The sequence below is a fragment of the Trematomus bernacchii genome, unplaced genomic scaffold (assembly GCF_902827165.1).
Source record: "Trematomus bernacchii unplaced genomic scaffold, fTreBer1.1, whole genome shotgun sequence".
NCBI classification, from domain to species: domain Eukaryota; kingdom Metazoa; phylum Chordata; class Actinopteri; order Perciformes; family Nototheniidae; genus Trematomus; species Trematomus bernacchii.
The window spans coordinates 8,870,811-8,887,658 of NW_022987567.1; the positions used below are offsets into that span (position 1 = coordinate 8,870,811).

The 16,848-nt window shown below is 40.7% G+C and overlaps 1 protein-coding gene across 1 annotated transcript in view; it reads left to right on the top strand.

The window, feature by feature from the left end:
- Positions 1 to 2,843: 2,843 nt before the first annotated feature.
- Positions 2,844 to 16,848, top strand: part of LOC117478781 (prostaglandin G/H synthase 1-like) — a 30,932-nt gene continuing 16,927 nt past the window's right edge. Inside the window, exons 1-6 of the mRNA XM_034125686.1 lie at positions 2,844 to 3,076; positions 3,606 to 3,891; positions 3,968 to 4,054; positions 10,765 to 10,878; positions 14,709 to 14,849; positions 16,228 to 16,371. Of these exons, the coding sequence (XP_033981577.1) occupies positions 3,885 to 3,891; positions 3,968 to 4,054; positions 10,765 to 10,878; positions 14,709 to 14,849; positions 16,228 to 16,371 (493 nt within the window). The 5' untranslated portion in view covers positions 2,844 to 3,076; positions 3,606 to 3,884. The remainder of the gene's footprint in view (positions 3,077 to 3,605; positions 3,892 to 3,967; positions 4,055 to 10,764; positions 10,879 to 14,708; positions 14,850 to 16,227; positions 16,372 to 16,848) is intronic.

The window sequence follows — 16,848 nt, forward strand, 5'->3', positions numbered from 1 at the left end:
GTACTTCTACTTTTACTCAAGTATCAGATCTGAGTACTTCTACTTTTACTCAAGTATCAGATCTGAGTACTTCTACTTTTACTCAAGTACAAGATCTGAGTACTTCTACTTTTACTCAAGTACAAGATCTGAGTACTTCTACTTTTACTCAAGTATCAGATCTGAATACTTCTACTTTTACTCAAGTATCAGATCTGAGTACTTCTCCACCTCTGCTGAGAAATGTCCCCACAGCTGTATTGGATCGGACAGAACTTGATACTCAGCGTCTCACTGCAGAGATGTGCTTTCACTGATAATAAGCTCTCATGTTTCACAGCTCTTCTGCTGGTACTGCCTGTGGGTTTCTCCGCTGCCAAAATACTCAGAGATTTACTGCTGCCAGTTTGCCCGCAGCATGTATGCAACTGTTTCTTTATCTGTCTCCAGCTATTAGATCATTCATTTACGCAATCTTTGAGAGTTAATCCCTGTTTGTGGTAAGGCTCCGTTCCCAGCCTACGGTAAATAACTTTATGTAGACGAAGCATTTCACAGTTAAACTATAACTCAGTACAGATGCTTTAAAGGTCACCTATTATGCAAAATCAACATGTGTCCCCTCTGTGTAAAGAGACTCTGAAAGTTTCAGGAACAAAGATTCTCTCTCTTTTTCTCCTGATCCATTTCTATAAAAACCTGTCTGAAAATGAGCTGATCAGATTTTGGCCACTTTATGATGTCATAAAGATGTTTTGTCTTGTATAACCATTAGCCAATCAGCAACCAAGGTAACCCCCCCCCCCACCTTATCACCTGAATCTCCTCCTAGAGCACCATTGAGTTCTTTGTAACCAAATCTCTCTCATACCCCATTCACACCAACGGTGTTTCGGGGCCGGTTCGGTGCTGGTGCTTGAAAAGCACCGGGTTTTCCTGTTCACACCGCAGCGGAGCAGCCTCTAAGCTCCGGAATCCGGTTCGTTTCGAGCACCAAAAAGTTGTCCGTCTAGAAGCAAGAACCGCATACGTCACGCTTACGCTAACAGTTAAGGCGAGTACGGCAAATAAAAGTTGTAACAAGCAGTAGTGCTGAGCAAAGTGACTAGAACGCAACCACACACTTGTTAAAAAAAAACACGCTTTATAAAGTCAGGCAACACTAACCAGGCTTCGTGTGATTCTGTTTATTTGTACCTTACTTTGACCATCCGTTCGCTGTTATTGGTCATTGTGGAGAGCAGGCAGACGTTTTGTTTGTTATTATAGCAGCTATCGGATGGAATCAATACATGGGCTGCACAGGTTGTCATGTCCGACTATCACAAGTAGAATCATAATGAAAAATACGCCGGTAAAAAGTGCCTGGAGAAAACGGCTTAGCAAGTAGTCAGTTTAGCTTCGGTTGCTATGCTAACATCACCCATGTTATACCAGAGAAACTTTCATAACAGCGTTGTGATGCCAAACAGCGTCAATTCAGACTGACACACATTCACTTAAGGGGAACTGGGGATATGTATCAGCTGCTTGTGTGACAGTCAGACAGTGAATACTTTAGAGCCGTGTGAGCTAATCCGGAGCTAACGGGAGAATAAACTCCCGTTGAAGAGCAGCCAGCACTGCAGCGGTCGGTAAATGAAACACATTAATAAACAATGAACCACGGCACTCTGGAGAAAAGTATAAGGTTGGAGAAGTCGTTATTTAATTTAATCTGGCTTCGTATGATTAAAAGCAACACGATCATCGACCCGACGCAGTCCCCCCCCCCCCGTTGTTGTTGTGAGCTCCGTTGGGGAGAAAATCAGCGATGTAAACGGTGGTGTCATGAAGCGGCAGCTGGGCGGTGTGAACAGAGCGGGAGCTGAAAAGGGAAACCGGAGCTGAACCAGAAAAGCTCTAGCTAGGAGCTAGAAAGGGAAAAGCAAAAAAAAAATAGGGACCTTTAAGCAGAAATAGACTAGTGGAAAGGAAAACCCTTGATTGAGGAAAACAGCAAGTCATTGCATCATTGATTGTGCAACACGATACATGGGTCAGTTTTTATTATCAGTAGCTGGTTTGTTACCAAACAGGTTTCTACATACAAGGAAATGCATTGGTGTAGTTGTGTGTAGTAGTTTCAACATACGTAGTAAGATAAATACAAAATAAAATAAAGGCAGAATCAATCAAATAAGATGTGAAATGAAACAATACAAATGTTTTTTTTAAATATAAAAAATAATTTTCAATAATTAGATAAAAAATATATTTAAAAATATGTACAAGAAAAATAAATATGTAGCTGAAAGAAAACAATAAAGTATAATATGATCAAATATCAGTCATTCAAAATGAATATTCACAAGAGTCCTAAAAATGGTGGAAAATAAACAAAATATGATTAAAATATGTTCAAATTCACAAAAAACAAATGTTAATGTATACAATTAAAAAGTGTTTGAATAACAGCGATAAAGATATGTACAGAGTATGTGAAATTCAACTGAAAGGAGCTTTGCAGGTAGCATCAACACCTCATTGAATACATCAGGAGCGTTTACAGCATAGATCTTTTACAGTCAGTTTTAACAACTGTGGGAAACACACGAAGCGGAAGCTGTTTCTCATAACACCAACTCGCTGTTTCTCACAACACCAACTCGCTGTACCAGGAACTATGAAATGCAGGAGCTAAATGAATAATTGAACATTATTTCCATCCGTGCTTTCCCCTCGTCTTTCTTCCTGGAGGCCGAAACAGAAGACTTGTGTTTTCTGCTGGGATGCATTTGAATGTGTTTACATGCACATGAATGACATGTTTATGGGTTATTAAAATATCTGGGACGAGGTGTTTACACCACGAGCAAACCAATAAGAGGACAATTAAATTAGAACTTATTTATTTAGCCTTTAGCGTGTGTTTGGTGTCTCTTATTACTCATCTCTGTGTGAGTTGTTTTATGTCACTTTGTTGTTATTTGTTGTTGTTTCCCCCTCTTTGCGTCACTTTGTGCTCCTATTATGGTTGTTTTGCCCGTTACCCTAGTCGCTGTGAGTCTCTTTGTGACTCGTTGCAGCTGTGGTGCGTCTCGTTGAGTCCATTCAGGTGCGTTATAGTCTTACAATGTGTCATTTTGTGTCTACTTGTGGTCACTTCTGGGTTGTTTTGCCCTTGTTCCAAGTTGTCCTGAGTCTTCTTGTTGATTTTTGCAGCTGTTGTGCGTCTCGCTGAGTCCTTGCGGTCTCTTTCTAGTCTTACTTTGTCTGTTTATAGTTGTTGTGCATCTCCATGGACTGTTTTGGTCACTTTGTAGTCCATTTATTTCTCTTTGCTGTCATTTTGTGTCTCCTGGTGCTCCTTTCCTTGTTTCTCTTGCCCTTTGTCCTTGTCACCGTGAGTCTCTTCAGGTGACATTTTGCAGAGGAAGGCCAGTGGGTCTCTTCTGTTGCAAAAGGGTCCTTTTTTTTTTAAAGTCTTAACTAGTCAGGAATCAGAGGAGGAAACATGGAAATGGGTTAAAAGCATGCGGCATGCAGTGAGGGTCTTTGCACCAGCAGAGGGAGGCGAGGAAGTGAAGCCTCTGGTGAAGAACTTGGCTGACAACCGTCTCACTTTCTCCTTTTCGGTGGATCAGACAGCAGGTGAAGAGCAGTGCGGCTGCAGAGACACAGACAGACAGACAGACAGACAGACAGACAGACAGACAGACAGACAGACAGACAGACAGACAGACAGACAGACAGACAGACAGACAGACAGACAGACAGACAGACAGACAGACAGACAGACAGACAGGAGGAGAACCTGTTGGATTTCTGCTCTTTGTCTCTCCTCATCACACCTCCCTGGATTTACACTTTTTCTTTCACTTGTATGAGTTGGAGTGACGTCCTCCTGACTGGCGGCTGCTGTAATGAGATGTAAGTAAACTTTAGCTGTAGTTGTATTTCTTACTTTTCCTCTTCCCTAAATACTAAACTCTGCTTTCTGTTGCAGCCTCTGTCCTGGGATCAGTGTGTATTCTGCTCTTGATGTTGAGGCAGCAGAAATGCCGGGGTGATGACGAGGTTACCTCCAACACAGGTGGGAGATTTCATCTCTGTTCATCTCTGTTAATGTGAGTTTGTGCTGCTTTAAAAAGCTCCAGGAAACGTATGAATTAAGGGACCCTGCATGCCTGTGTTCTCCTGGGGTTTTATCAGGGCTTGCTGTGAACACCGGGTTAAGCTGCCATTAGACTGCTAGACATTCCCAAACCCCTGATAACAAAAGACAGGCTGTGGCAAGTCTGCTTCTGCCGCTCCGAAAACAAACAGCAAGTGGAACAGGCTCTGAAAACATATGGTTTATTTATTGTTGGCACACTATGTGCTTCGTATGATGACATGTATACAAACAGGAAAAAGGCATTATGGATGTTTTGCTGATGCATGTCAACTTGTTGCAGGATTAATATCTCCATCCCAGTCTAAGGAGATGCCTTTAAGTTTTTATTCAGTCCACCTTATTGTCAATCTTTGAGTTTGTGTGGACAGACAGAGAGATGTGTTTAGATTTAGATATGTAGTTTAGTATGATATAAAACAGAGAGAAAGTAGGAGGCATAACACATTTTTGTTGCCCTTTTGCATGAAAAACTACAATAACAATGCATTAAATATCAAAACGTTTCAGTTGAGTTCTCAATAAGTCAAGTCATTTTCCAATTTTTCAAAAAAAAGCCTGCATTCCTCGCAGTGAATCCCCCAGACAGACATTTCCTGCCTGGCCTGTATGACCACACACACACACACACACACACACACGCACACACACACACACACACACACACACACACACACACACACACACACACACACACACACACACACACACACACACACACACACACACACACACACACACACACACACACCCCTCTCACACGCCTTATATACACAAAATACTATCCTGCCCTCAAGGGCCAACATTTTCAGCTGTCATAGGTGAGAAACACCTTTCCCCTCCTTTTTCCTGTCTTCCCATCTCTGCTTTCACAGCTGAGACTTGTTATTTCTGAATGAAATATGAAATGCTGTGTCATGTTGCACACACACATGGAGAGTTTAGTTTCAAGACATATCGACTCACGTGAGAAACTAAAACCTAAAGAGTAAACTGTTGACTCAGTGACGGTGATTCAACAAAATGTAATACAATAACTTTCATTTCCCTGCTCCCACGTGTGATATTTGACCTCAGAGTGACACTTTACATTACAGTGTGTGTGTGTGTGTGTGTAGTTTACATATCAGTGTGATGAGGTCAGTGTGTGTTGGCAGTGTAGCTAGGAAACAGAGGGGGGGGGGTGGGTGCGTTGGCAGAGAAAAGCACATTTTAACATGTGCCGGGAAATGGGGCTTTTTACCTGGAAATTGTACAAGTTTTCTCTCACGGTTCAAATTACATGTTTACGTGTATAATGCAACACCCTGAACTATGTATATATTATCTTGATCTGGCAGTAAGCCGTGCATGCATCTCAGGATGCTGGAATGTCTAATACAAACTGTTTTATCTGATATGATGCTAATCCTTAGAGGATTTCACCTTTCAACGTGTGCCTGTTTCATCTTGTCCATGCGTCCGTTAGACAAAGGCCTTTTCATCAGGATGACTTAAGTTTGCCCTTAACAGAGTTAGTCATATATCTGTCTACTGTGTGCTAGTAATGTTTGATTTGTGGGGGAAAAGGACTCTTTAAAGTAGAGACCCTACATACTGATATACACCTGAACATCAGCAGGAGAGGACTCTTTAAAGAAGAGACACTACATACTGATATACACCTGAACATCAGCAGGAGAGGACTCTTTAAAGAAGAGACACTACATACTGATATACACCTGAACATCAGCAGGAGAGGACTCTTTAAAGTAGAGACACTACATACTGATATACACCTGAACATCAGCAGGAGAGGACTCTTTAAAGTAGAGACACTACATACTGATATACACCTGAACATCAGCAGGAGAGGACTCTTTAAAGTAGAGACACTACCTACTGATATACACCTGAACATCAGCAGGAGAGGACTCTTTAAAGAAGAGACACTACATACTGATATACACCTGAACATCAGCAGGAGAGGACTCTTTAAAGAAGAGACACTACATACTGATATACACCTGAACATCAGCAGGAGAGGACTCTTTAAAGTAGAGACACTACATACTGATATACACCTGAACATCTGCAGGAGAGGACTCTTTAAAGTAGAGACACTACATACTGATATACACCTGAACATCAGCAGGAGAGGACTCTTTAAAGTAGAGACACTACATACTGATATACACCTGAACATCAGCAGGAGAGGACTCTTTAAAGTAGAGGCACTACATACTGATATACACCTGAACATCAGCAGGAGAGGACTCTTTAAAGTAGAGACACTACATACTGATATACACCTGAACATCAGCAGGAGAGGACTCTTTAAAGTAGAGACACTACATACTGATATACACCTGAACATCAGCAGGAGAGGACTCTTTAAAGTAGAGACACTACATACTGATATACACCTGAACATCAGCAGGAGAGGACTCTTTAAAGTAGAGACACTACATACTGATATACACCTGAACATCAGCAGGAGAGGACTCTTTAAAGTAGAGACACTACATACTGATATACACCTGAACATCAGCAGGAGAGGACTCTTTAAAGTAGAGACACTACATACTGATATACACCTGAACATCAGCAGGAGAGGACTCTTTAAAGTAGAGACACTACATACTGATATGCACCTGAACATCAGCAGGAGAGGACTCTTTAAAGTAGAGACACTACATACTGATATACACCTGAACATCAGCAGGAGAGGACTCTTTAAAGTAGAGACACTACATACTGATATGCACCTGAACATCGGCAGGAGAGGACTCTTTAAAGTAGAGACACTACATACTGATATACACCTGAACATCAGCAGGAGAGGACTCTTTAAAGTAGAGACACTACATACTGATATACACCTGAACATCAGCAGGAGAGGACTCTTTAAAGTAGAGACACTAAATACTGATATACACCTGAACATCAGCAGGAGAGGACTCTTTAAAGTAGAGACACTACATACTGATATACACCTGAACATCAGCAGGAGAGGACTCTTTAAAGTAGAGACACTACCTACTGATATACACCTGAACATCAGCAGGAGAGGACTCTTTAAAGAAGAGACACTACATACTGATATACACCTGAACATCAGCAGGAGAGGACTCTTTAAAGAAGAGACACTACATACTGATATACACCTGAACATCAGCAGGAGAGGACTCTTTAAAGTAGAGACACTACATACTGATATACACCTGAACATCAGCAGGAGAGGACTCTTTAAAGTAGAGACACTACATACTGATATACACCTGAACATCAGCAGGAGAGGACTCTTTAAAGTAGAGACACTACCTACTGATATACACCTGAACATCAGCAGGAGAGGACTCTTTAAAGAAGAGACACTACATACTAATATACACCTGAACATCAGCAGGAGAGGACTCTTTAAAGAAGAGACACTACATACTGATATACACCTGAACATCAGCAGGAGAGGACTCTTTAAAGTAGAGACACTACATACTGATATACACCTGAACATCTGCAGGAGAGGACTCTTTAAAGTAGAGACACTACATACTGATATACACCTGAACATCAGCAGGAGAGGACTCTTTAAAGTAGAGACACTACATACTGATATACACCTGAACATCAGCAGGAGAGGACTCTTTAAAGTAGAGGCACTACATACTGATATACACCTGAACATCAGCAGGAGAGGACTCTTTAAAGTAGAGACACTACATACTGATATACACCTGAACATCAGCTGGAGAGGACTCTTTAAAGTAGAGACACTACATACTGATATACACCTGAACATCAGCAGGAGAGGACTCTTTAAAGTAGAAACACTACATACTGATATACACCTGAACATCAGCAGGAGAGGACTCTTTAAAGAAGAGACACTACATACTGATATACACCTGAACATCAGCAGGTGAGGACTCTTTAAAGTAGAGCCACTACATACTGATATACACCTGAACATCAGCAGGAGAGGACTCTTTAAAGTAGAGACACTAAATACTGATATACACCTGAACATCAGCAGGAGAGGACTCTTTAAAGTAGAGACACTACATACTGATATACACCTGAACATCAGCAGGAGATGACTCTTTAAAGTAGAGACACTACATACTGATATACACCTGAACATCAGCAGGAGATGACTCTTTAAAGTAGAGACACTACATACTGATATACACCTGAACATCAGCAGGAGAGGACTCTTTAAAGTAGAGACACTACATACTGATATACACCTGAACATCAGCAGGAGAGGACTCTTTAAAGAAGAGACACTACATACTGATATACACCTGGACATCAGCAGGAGAGGACTCTTTAAAGTAGAGACACTACATACTGATATACACCTGAACATCAGCAGGAGAAGACTCTTTAAAGAAGAGACACTACATACTGATATACACCTGAACATCTGCAGGAGAGGACTCTTTAAAGTAGAGACACTACATACTGATATACACCTGAACATCAGCAGGAGAGGACTCTTTAAAGTAGAGACACTACATACTGATATACACCTGAACATCAGCAGGAGAGGACTCTTTAAAGTAGAGACACTACATACTGATATACACCTGAACATCAGCAGGAGAGGACTCTTTAAAGTAGAGACACTACATACTGATATACACCTGAACATCTGCAGGAGAGGACTCTTTAAAGTAGAGACACTACATACTGATATACACCTGAACATCAACAGGAGAGGACTCTTTAAAGTAGAGACACTACATACTGATATACACCTGAATATCAGCAGGAGAGGACTCTTTAAAGTAGAGACACTACATACTGATATACACCTGAACATCAGCAGGAGAGGACTCTTTAAAGTAGAGACACTACATACTGATATACACCTGAACATCAGCAGGAGAGGACTCTTTAAAGTAGAGACACTACATACTGATATACACCTGAACATCAGCAGGAGAGGACTCTTTAAAGTAGAGACACTACATACTGATATACACCTGAACATCAACAGGAGAGGACTCTTTAAAGTAGAGACACTACATACTGATATACACCTGAACATCAGCAGGAGAGGACTCTTTAAAGTAGAGAGTTGAACATAGAAATGTGCATTTGGTTTGAATATAAACTGGCAATATGCAGCGAAGGATAGATAAATACTTTCTAGGGGTCTTTTAATAATAATAATAATAATAATAATAATACATTTGATTTATATAGCACACTTTAAAAACAACGTCATCTCAAGGTGCTTCACAAAGCTATAAGGAACAATAAGTAAAAAGTTATCTAAAGGAGAATATTGGATAAAATATGGCAATATAAAAATTAAAATAAAAGGTTAAGAGCATAGAAGGTTTAAAAAATAAATAAAGTAAAGGACGGTCAGTAAAATGCGGTGTGGAACAGGTGGGTCTTGAGGCATTTCCTAAAAACTGAGAGTGATGCTGAGGTCCGTATGTTCTCTGGAAGCCGATTCCACAGACGTGGACCCAGGGAGGAGAAAGCACGGTCTCCCATGGCGACCAGTTTTGTCCGCGGGACAGCCAGGAGATTGGAGCTGTCTGACCTGAGTGTGCGTGAGGTATGGGAATGTTTTCTGGTGAGCAGTTCCTGTAGGTAGGTGGGGCCAGTGTGGTTGATGGCGTTGAAGACCATTATGAGGACTTTGTAGTTGATCCGGTGTGTTACAGGGAGCCAGTGGAGTGAGTGAAGGATGGGGGTGATGTGCTCTGATTTGCGTGTTTTTGTGAGTATCCGGGCGGCACAGTTTTGTATATATTGTAGTCTCTGAGTGGTTTTTGCTGGAATGCCTGCAAGCAGAGAATTGCAGTAATCAATGCGGGAGGTGATGAAGGCATGGACCAGTTTTTCTGCATCCGGTTTGGTGAGGGAGTGTCGCATTTTGGAGATGTTTCTTGCTTGGCAGGCCGTCTTTATGTGTGCTTGGAATGAAAGGGATGAGTCCAGTTTCACACCTAGGCTCGTTACAAGTGGGGAGAGGGGAATGGAGTGGCCATTATTGATGCTGATATGAGGGATATCAGTTTTTTGTGTTTGATGTGGTGTTCCAATCAGAATGGCCTCTGATTTGCTGCTATTTAGTTGGAGGGAGTTGTTGCTCATCCAGTGGTGTATGTGTTCCAGGCATCTTGAGACATTTGAAAGTGCCAGATGTTTATCCATATGTTTATATGTTCATTTTTATATTATTTATATGTGTGGAAGCTGATTTTAAGAACGTGTTTTTGGATATCAAACTAAACTGAACTTTCTCTGTAGTTCTAAACTTTGCTAAACTTAGTAATTCTGTCTTAGAAAGTTTTAAGAAACTGTTAGAAAATTCTCACAGAATAACAGATATGTAATAAAAAAGGCGTGGCAATGACTAGCGTGGGAACGAGCGCTCACCATCTCGTTCCTGCTTATTTAAGATAACAGTTTTTATCAGCCTTTTTTAAAGATACCAACAGTTTACCTCAAAGACATGAACTGCACTTGGATCAGGAACTACCTCACTTTAATAACAGATGTTTTATTGAGTCAAACTGCTAAAGGACAGAAATGTTCTTTAAGGAAAGGATCCAAGTTGAACCACATGTTAAATCACTTTGAATGATATACAACTGTCAGGTTTGTCTGCTTGTTTTCCACAGTGAACCCATGCTGTTATTTCCCCTGTCAGCACTGGGGTGTGTGTGTGCGGTTTGGCGATGAGTACGAGTGTGACTGCACCCTCACCGGATACTACGGAGTAAACTGCACCGTCCGTAAGTCCCGCAATATCATCTGTTACAAGAAGTATTTGATGCTCGCTAATGAAGCTACAACTAACTCATTTAGTAGATACATGTCTAGAAAATGTCAGAAAACAGTGAAAAGTCCAAGGTGATGCCCTTCTATTGTCTTCGTGTTCCCCCCCTTACTTTGGTGTTCGCGGTCAAATTTGACCAGTCCTGTTTTAACTGCTATTACATTAACACAAAAACCATTAATCATCACCACATATTGTATCAGACTACTGGTATACATGAAAAACTGCTGTAAATATACAAAGAATAGACACTGAACATGTATTGCGTGTGCCAGGTGTGATCCATGTGGGGGGATGGGCACATAAGAGCGGGAAATGTGTCAAATTATTCTGTGTGTGTGTGTGTGTGTGTGTGTGTGTGTGTGTGTGTGTGTGTGTGTGTGTGTGTGTGTGTGTGTGTGTGTGTGTGTGTGTGTTTTATCTGATCCGGATGGTTACTAATTCCTTTTCTTTATGGGAACACCATGGGTGTTACAAAGTTGACTAAATCATCCAAAACTCAATGAAAGTGGTGATCAGCAATTGATATGTTCAAATGTCTACTGTGAAGGATATCATAAAGCCTGAATGCAATCAAATGTAAAACTAAAAAGTTATGATTGATGAAAGTAGTGAATCGGTCAGATTTGACCCGAAGACAACAGGAGGGTTAATGTGATACAAAACAGAGAGAAAATTAGGAAATGTCATTATTTCAGAAGCTCATCACCACATGTTCTACCCTTTTTTGCATGAAAAACGACTATTCTAATGAATTAAATATATGATATGTGACTGCACCCTCACCGGATACTACGGAGCAAACTGCACCGTCCCTAAGTCCCAAGATACGTTTTAATATCCTGCCGAATGATTGCACTATTTGCAGAATTTGAAATATTCAGCGGTTTCTTTGTACACGAGAGGAAAGGATTAGATAAAAAGGGCTTTTTCGTTGATGTTGTTGTTAAATCAGGACATAGTGCAACATCGCTCCTGGCTCACAGGGTTAGGACTTCTTGTCTAGACCTAAATATTTGGGGAAGAAATGGAGGAATTGCCAGAAAGAGTCCAGCTGGATCAGAGAGGATCTGTTTCACTGAAGCTCCGTGCAGTTCTGCTTCTCATTAACGAGGAAAAACTCCCACACTGTGGCCCTTAATCACATCTGATGACTCTGCATGACAGTTATGCAGTTACATCACACTCTCTTGGCATAAAACATGATGAAACATTGCTTTGAGAGAGAGAGAGAGACAAAGGGAGAAGGAGTGGGAGGAGAAGGCAAGCAAACAGGAAAAGAGGAAATGGGTTTGAGTGATAACATTTACTTAAAATAATGGTTTTGTTTCTTACAGCTCTTTATACAATAACAGAGGCAACTTTATGGAGAAGAGATCATTAATCCAAAAGCATTCAGCAGATAGAGATCTCCCAAAACGTAGGAGTGATTTCTGACAAGACGCAGGGGAACCATCCTCCTCATTATATAACACATGTTGTGTACATTAAAGGTCCCATGTCATGCTTTTCCGGTTATTACCCGTCCCCTTGTGTGTTATGTAGCTATGCATGTAAACGGTCTGCAGAGTTACAAACCCTCAAAGTACACCCTGTAGCGAGTAAAACTCTAACACAGAAAAGACCTGTCTATGCTGCCCCAGAACGCCTCGTTGGAGATATCTCTTTTTCCATTTGTTTACTTCTTGGGTATAGTGACGTAACGTAACGCAATGGCTCCGCACATTGGTCCAAATGGACGTTACGTTACGTCCATTTGGACCAATCCGCGGAGCCGTTACGTTACGTCCGCGGAGCCGTTACGTTTGGACCAATCCACGGACTTCCTCACACACACTCGGCGGGACGTTGCGAGGCTCGCTGCTGCGAGGAGCGGGACACTGTGAGCTGGCTCACTGGTGCGGGGTCGGCGAGACAGCGAGACACCGCGGAACTCAGCCTGGGCACACACACAAACACCCAGCCAGGCTGCGGGTGTGTGTGTGTTTCGGGCTGGGTTTCGCTGTGTCTCGCTGACGGCCACTGGGTTCACAGGGAGGGGGGGGGGGCAGGAGCTCCAACAAGCCGTTTAGGACAGAGAGTGAATACACATGCTATACAGAGATGCTGTATGAGAAACCAATGTGAGTTTGGAACATTGAACAATGTAAATGTATTTTAGTAGACCTCAACAATGGAATTATGATCAGTAGAAATGGCCATGACATGGGACCTTTAAAGTAGCAGAAGACTGAAGGAAATAAAGACATTCCTGCAACAACAAAAAATGATGAAATGTTCACAAGAATGCAGGAAACAAAAGGTTTGACATTAAAAACATCCTGGAGGAAAACCTCTCCCCTTCATTTTATATAGTATTATTCCCAATGTTGAAACGCCCCGGCATGAAGGAGCTGAAAGACACATCTGTCAATAAGAAACATAACCCTTAACCCTCCTGTTGTCTTCGGGTCAAATCTGACCGATTCACTACTTTCATCAATCATAACTTCTTAGTTTTACATTTGATTGCATTAAGGCTTTATGATATCCTTCACAGTAGACATTTGAACATGTACAATTGCTGATCACCACTTTCATTGAATTTTGGATGATTTAGTCAACTTTGTAACACCCATGGTGTTCCCGGTCAAAAATGACCGCCATAAAGAAAAGGAATTAGTAACCATCCGGATCAGATAAAACACACACACACACACACACACACACACACACACACACACACACACACACACACACACACACACACACACACACACACAGAGAAACACAGAAAAACACACAGCGTCAAATACTGCGTTACTGTACTCAAATAAAGTGTATTATGACTCAAATATGGAAGCCTTGAAGGGCCAAAAAAAGTAGGACAGAGGATTCACGCTCCATATAAGTTCTCCATGCACTCTAATCTCAAGGTAATTTCCTTTTGTGTTAGCAAGTCAACAATTTGACACATTTCCCGCTCTTATGTGCCCATCCCCCCACATGGATCACACCTGGCACACGCAATACATGTTCAGTGTCTGTTCTTTGTATATCTACTGCAGTTTTTCATGTATACCAGTAGTCTGATACAATATGTACAGTTTGAAAGGGTGTTAAATGAAATTTGGTGATGATTAATGGTTTTTGTGTTAATGTAATAGCAGTTAAAACAGGACCGGTCTAATTTGACCACGAACACCAAAGTAAGGGGGGGGAACAAAGACAATAGGAGGGTTAAGTAAATGCCTTTTTGACTAAACCAATAAATTAAGATAAATAAAGACCAAATCTGAAATGATTATGGTTTTATTACAAGATTTCAGGGCCCCAAGAAAAAACTAATAGTACCACATTGAGTGAGCCTTTATAATAAAAGTTGACATTGTGCTTTTCTTATAATAATAATAATGCTCCAAATGTATTGATTACCCTAACATTTTTATAGGAAAGCTGAAAACTGTCATATTGTTTGTTCCCTTTCACTTATAGGTCATATTTTACACATCTAGTGTACAATAAGTGCTGTTTTGTTTTTCATTATGATGTGTTAATGCCTTTGTGTCTTAAAATGTGCTGTACAAATAAACTAACCTTAACCTTAAGACCTATAAAGTTTAAGTAGCCCAGACGTGTTATCCCTCAGTCAGCATGGAGCCTCTTCCTGATGATCACACTGAATTCTTGAAGGCCACGCTTTGACTGTGACGTAACGCGTCGGTTATCCCGAGTGAATTCCCAGCAGCTCTGACTTCCAGTAAGTAATCCAGATTGTTTTTTCACGTGCCCTCCCTTTCTTTCCAGCTGAGTTCTGGTCCAGAGTGCATCAGCTCCTCAAACCCAGTCCAGATGTTCTACATTACATCCTCACACACTTCCAGTGGCTGTGGGACGTCATCAACTCCACCTTCCTGAGGGACGTCCTGATGAGGGTCGTCCTCACAGGTATCAGCTGTTCATTCATATTACATTTATTCAGAGACGGCAAAAGTACTCACATCCTTTACTCAAGTAGAAGTACAAATACTCGTGTTTAAAAATACTCTGGTAAAAGTAGAAGTACTGACTAAACTTCTTTACTCAAGTAAAAGTAAAGAGGGCTTTGAAATGTACTTCAGTAAAAAGTACCCATAACTAGCAGCTGTTTTAAAGAGTACCTGACCTCCCTTTATATTAATAGAACAATAATGTCATTGTTAGCTAATGAATGTTTCCATGCTGAACAACGGCAACATGACAACGTTTTCATTGGTCCCTCTTCTTTAGAGAAGACCAGGAAATGATGGATACACGGATCGTGTTCAAATCAATAGGCACGCAATGACTCTAAATAATAATGATCACGCCACCAAACACACATTCAAACTAAAGGAACCAGCCTGTTTGGGAAATGTGACAAGTAGAAAGTACAGGTATTTGGGTTCAACATGTAAGAAGTAGAAAGTACAGGTATTTGGGTTCAACATGTGAGAAGTAGAAAGTACAGGTATTTGGGTTCAACATGTAAGAAGTAGAAAGTACAGGTATTTGTGTTCAACATGTAAGAAGTAGAAAGTACAGGTATTTGTGTTCAACATGTAAGAAGTAGAAAGTACAGGTATTTGTGTTCAAAATGTAAGAAGTAGAAAGTACAGGTATTTGTGTTCAACATGTAAGAAGTAGAAAGTACAGGTATTTGAGTTCAACATGTGAGAAGTAGAAAGTACAGGTATTTGTGTTCAACATGTAAGAAGTAGAAAGTACAGGTATTTGAGTTCAAAATGTAAGAAGTAGAAAGTACAGGTATTTGGGTTCAACATGTAAGAAGTAGAAAGTACAGGTATTTGTGTTCAACATGTAAGAAGTAGAAAGTACAGGTATTTGTGTTCAACATGTGAGAAGTAGAAAGTACAGGTATTTGTGTTCAACATGTAAGAAGTAGAAAGTACAGGTATTTGTGTTCAACATGTGAGAAGTAGAAAGTACAGGTATTTGTGTTCAACATGTAAGAAGTAGAAAGTACAGGTATTTGTGTTCAACATGTAAGAAGTAGAAAGTACAGGTATTTGTGTTCAAAATGTAAGAAGTAGAAAGTACAGGTATTTGTGTTCAACATGTAAGAAGTAGAAAGTACAGGTATTTGTGTTCAACATGTAAGAAGTAGAAAGTTCAGGTATTTGTGTTCAAAATGTAAGAAGTCAAAGTAAAAAGTCGTCAGAAAAAGAAGTAGTGGAGTAAAGTACTGACACCAGAAACATGTACTTAAGTACAGTAACAAAGTATTTGTACTCCACTACTTCCCACCTCTGCATCTATTAACTCATATATATGTTGTTATTAACAGTGAGGGCCAACCTCATCCCCAGCCCCCCCACCTACAACTCTAAATATGGATACCTCAGCTGGGAGTCCTACTACAATCTGAGCTACTACACCCGGATACTTCCTCCAGTGCCGGAGGACTGCCCCACTCCTCTGGGGGTCAAAGGTCAGACACTCTTTCATGTTTTATCCAAGCATCTATTAGGGGTTTAAGAAACGGCAAAAAATGTGTTATATGTATGTATGTATGTATGTGTGTGTGTTTGTGTGTGTGTGTATGTATGTATGTATGTATGTATGTATGTGTGTGTGTGTGTATGTGTGTATGTATGTATGTATGTATGTATGTATGTATGTGTGTATGTATGTATGTATGTATGTATGTATGTGTGTGTGTGTGTGTATGTGTGTGTGTATGTGTGTATGTGTATGGGTATGTGGGTATGTATGCATATCTGGGTGTATGTGTATATGTATGTGTGTGTACGTACATGTTTGTATATATGTATGTATGTATATGTGTATGTATGTGTACGTACATGTTTGTATATATGTATGTGTATGTGCATGTATGTGTACGTGCTTGTGTGTGTGTGTGTGTGTGTGTGTGTGTGTGTGTGTGTGTGTGTGTGTGTGTGTGTGT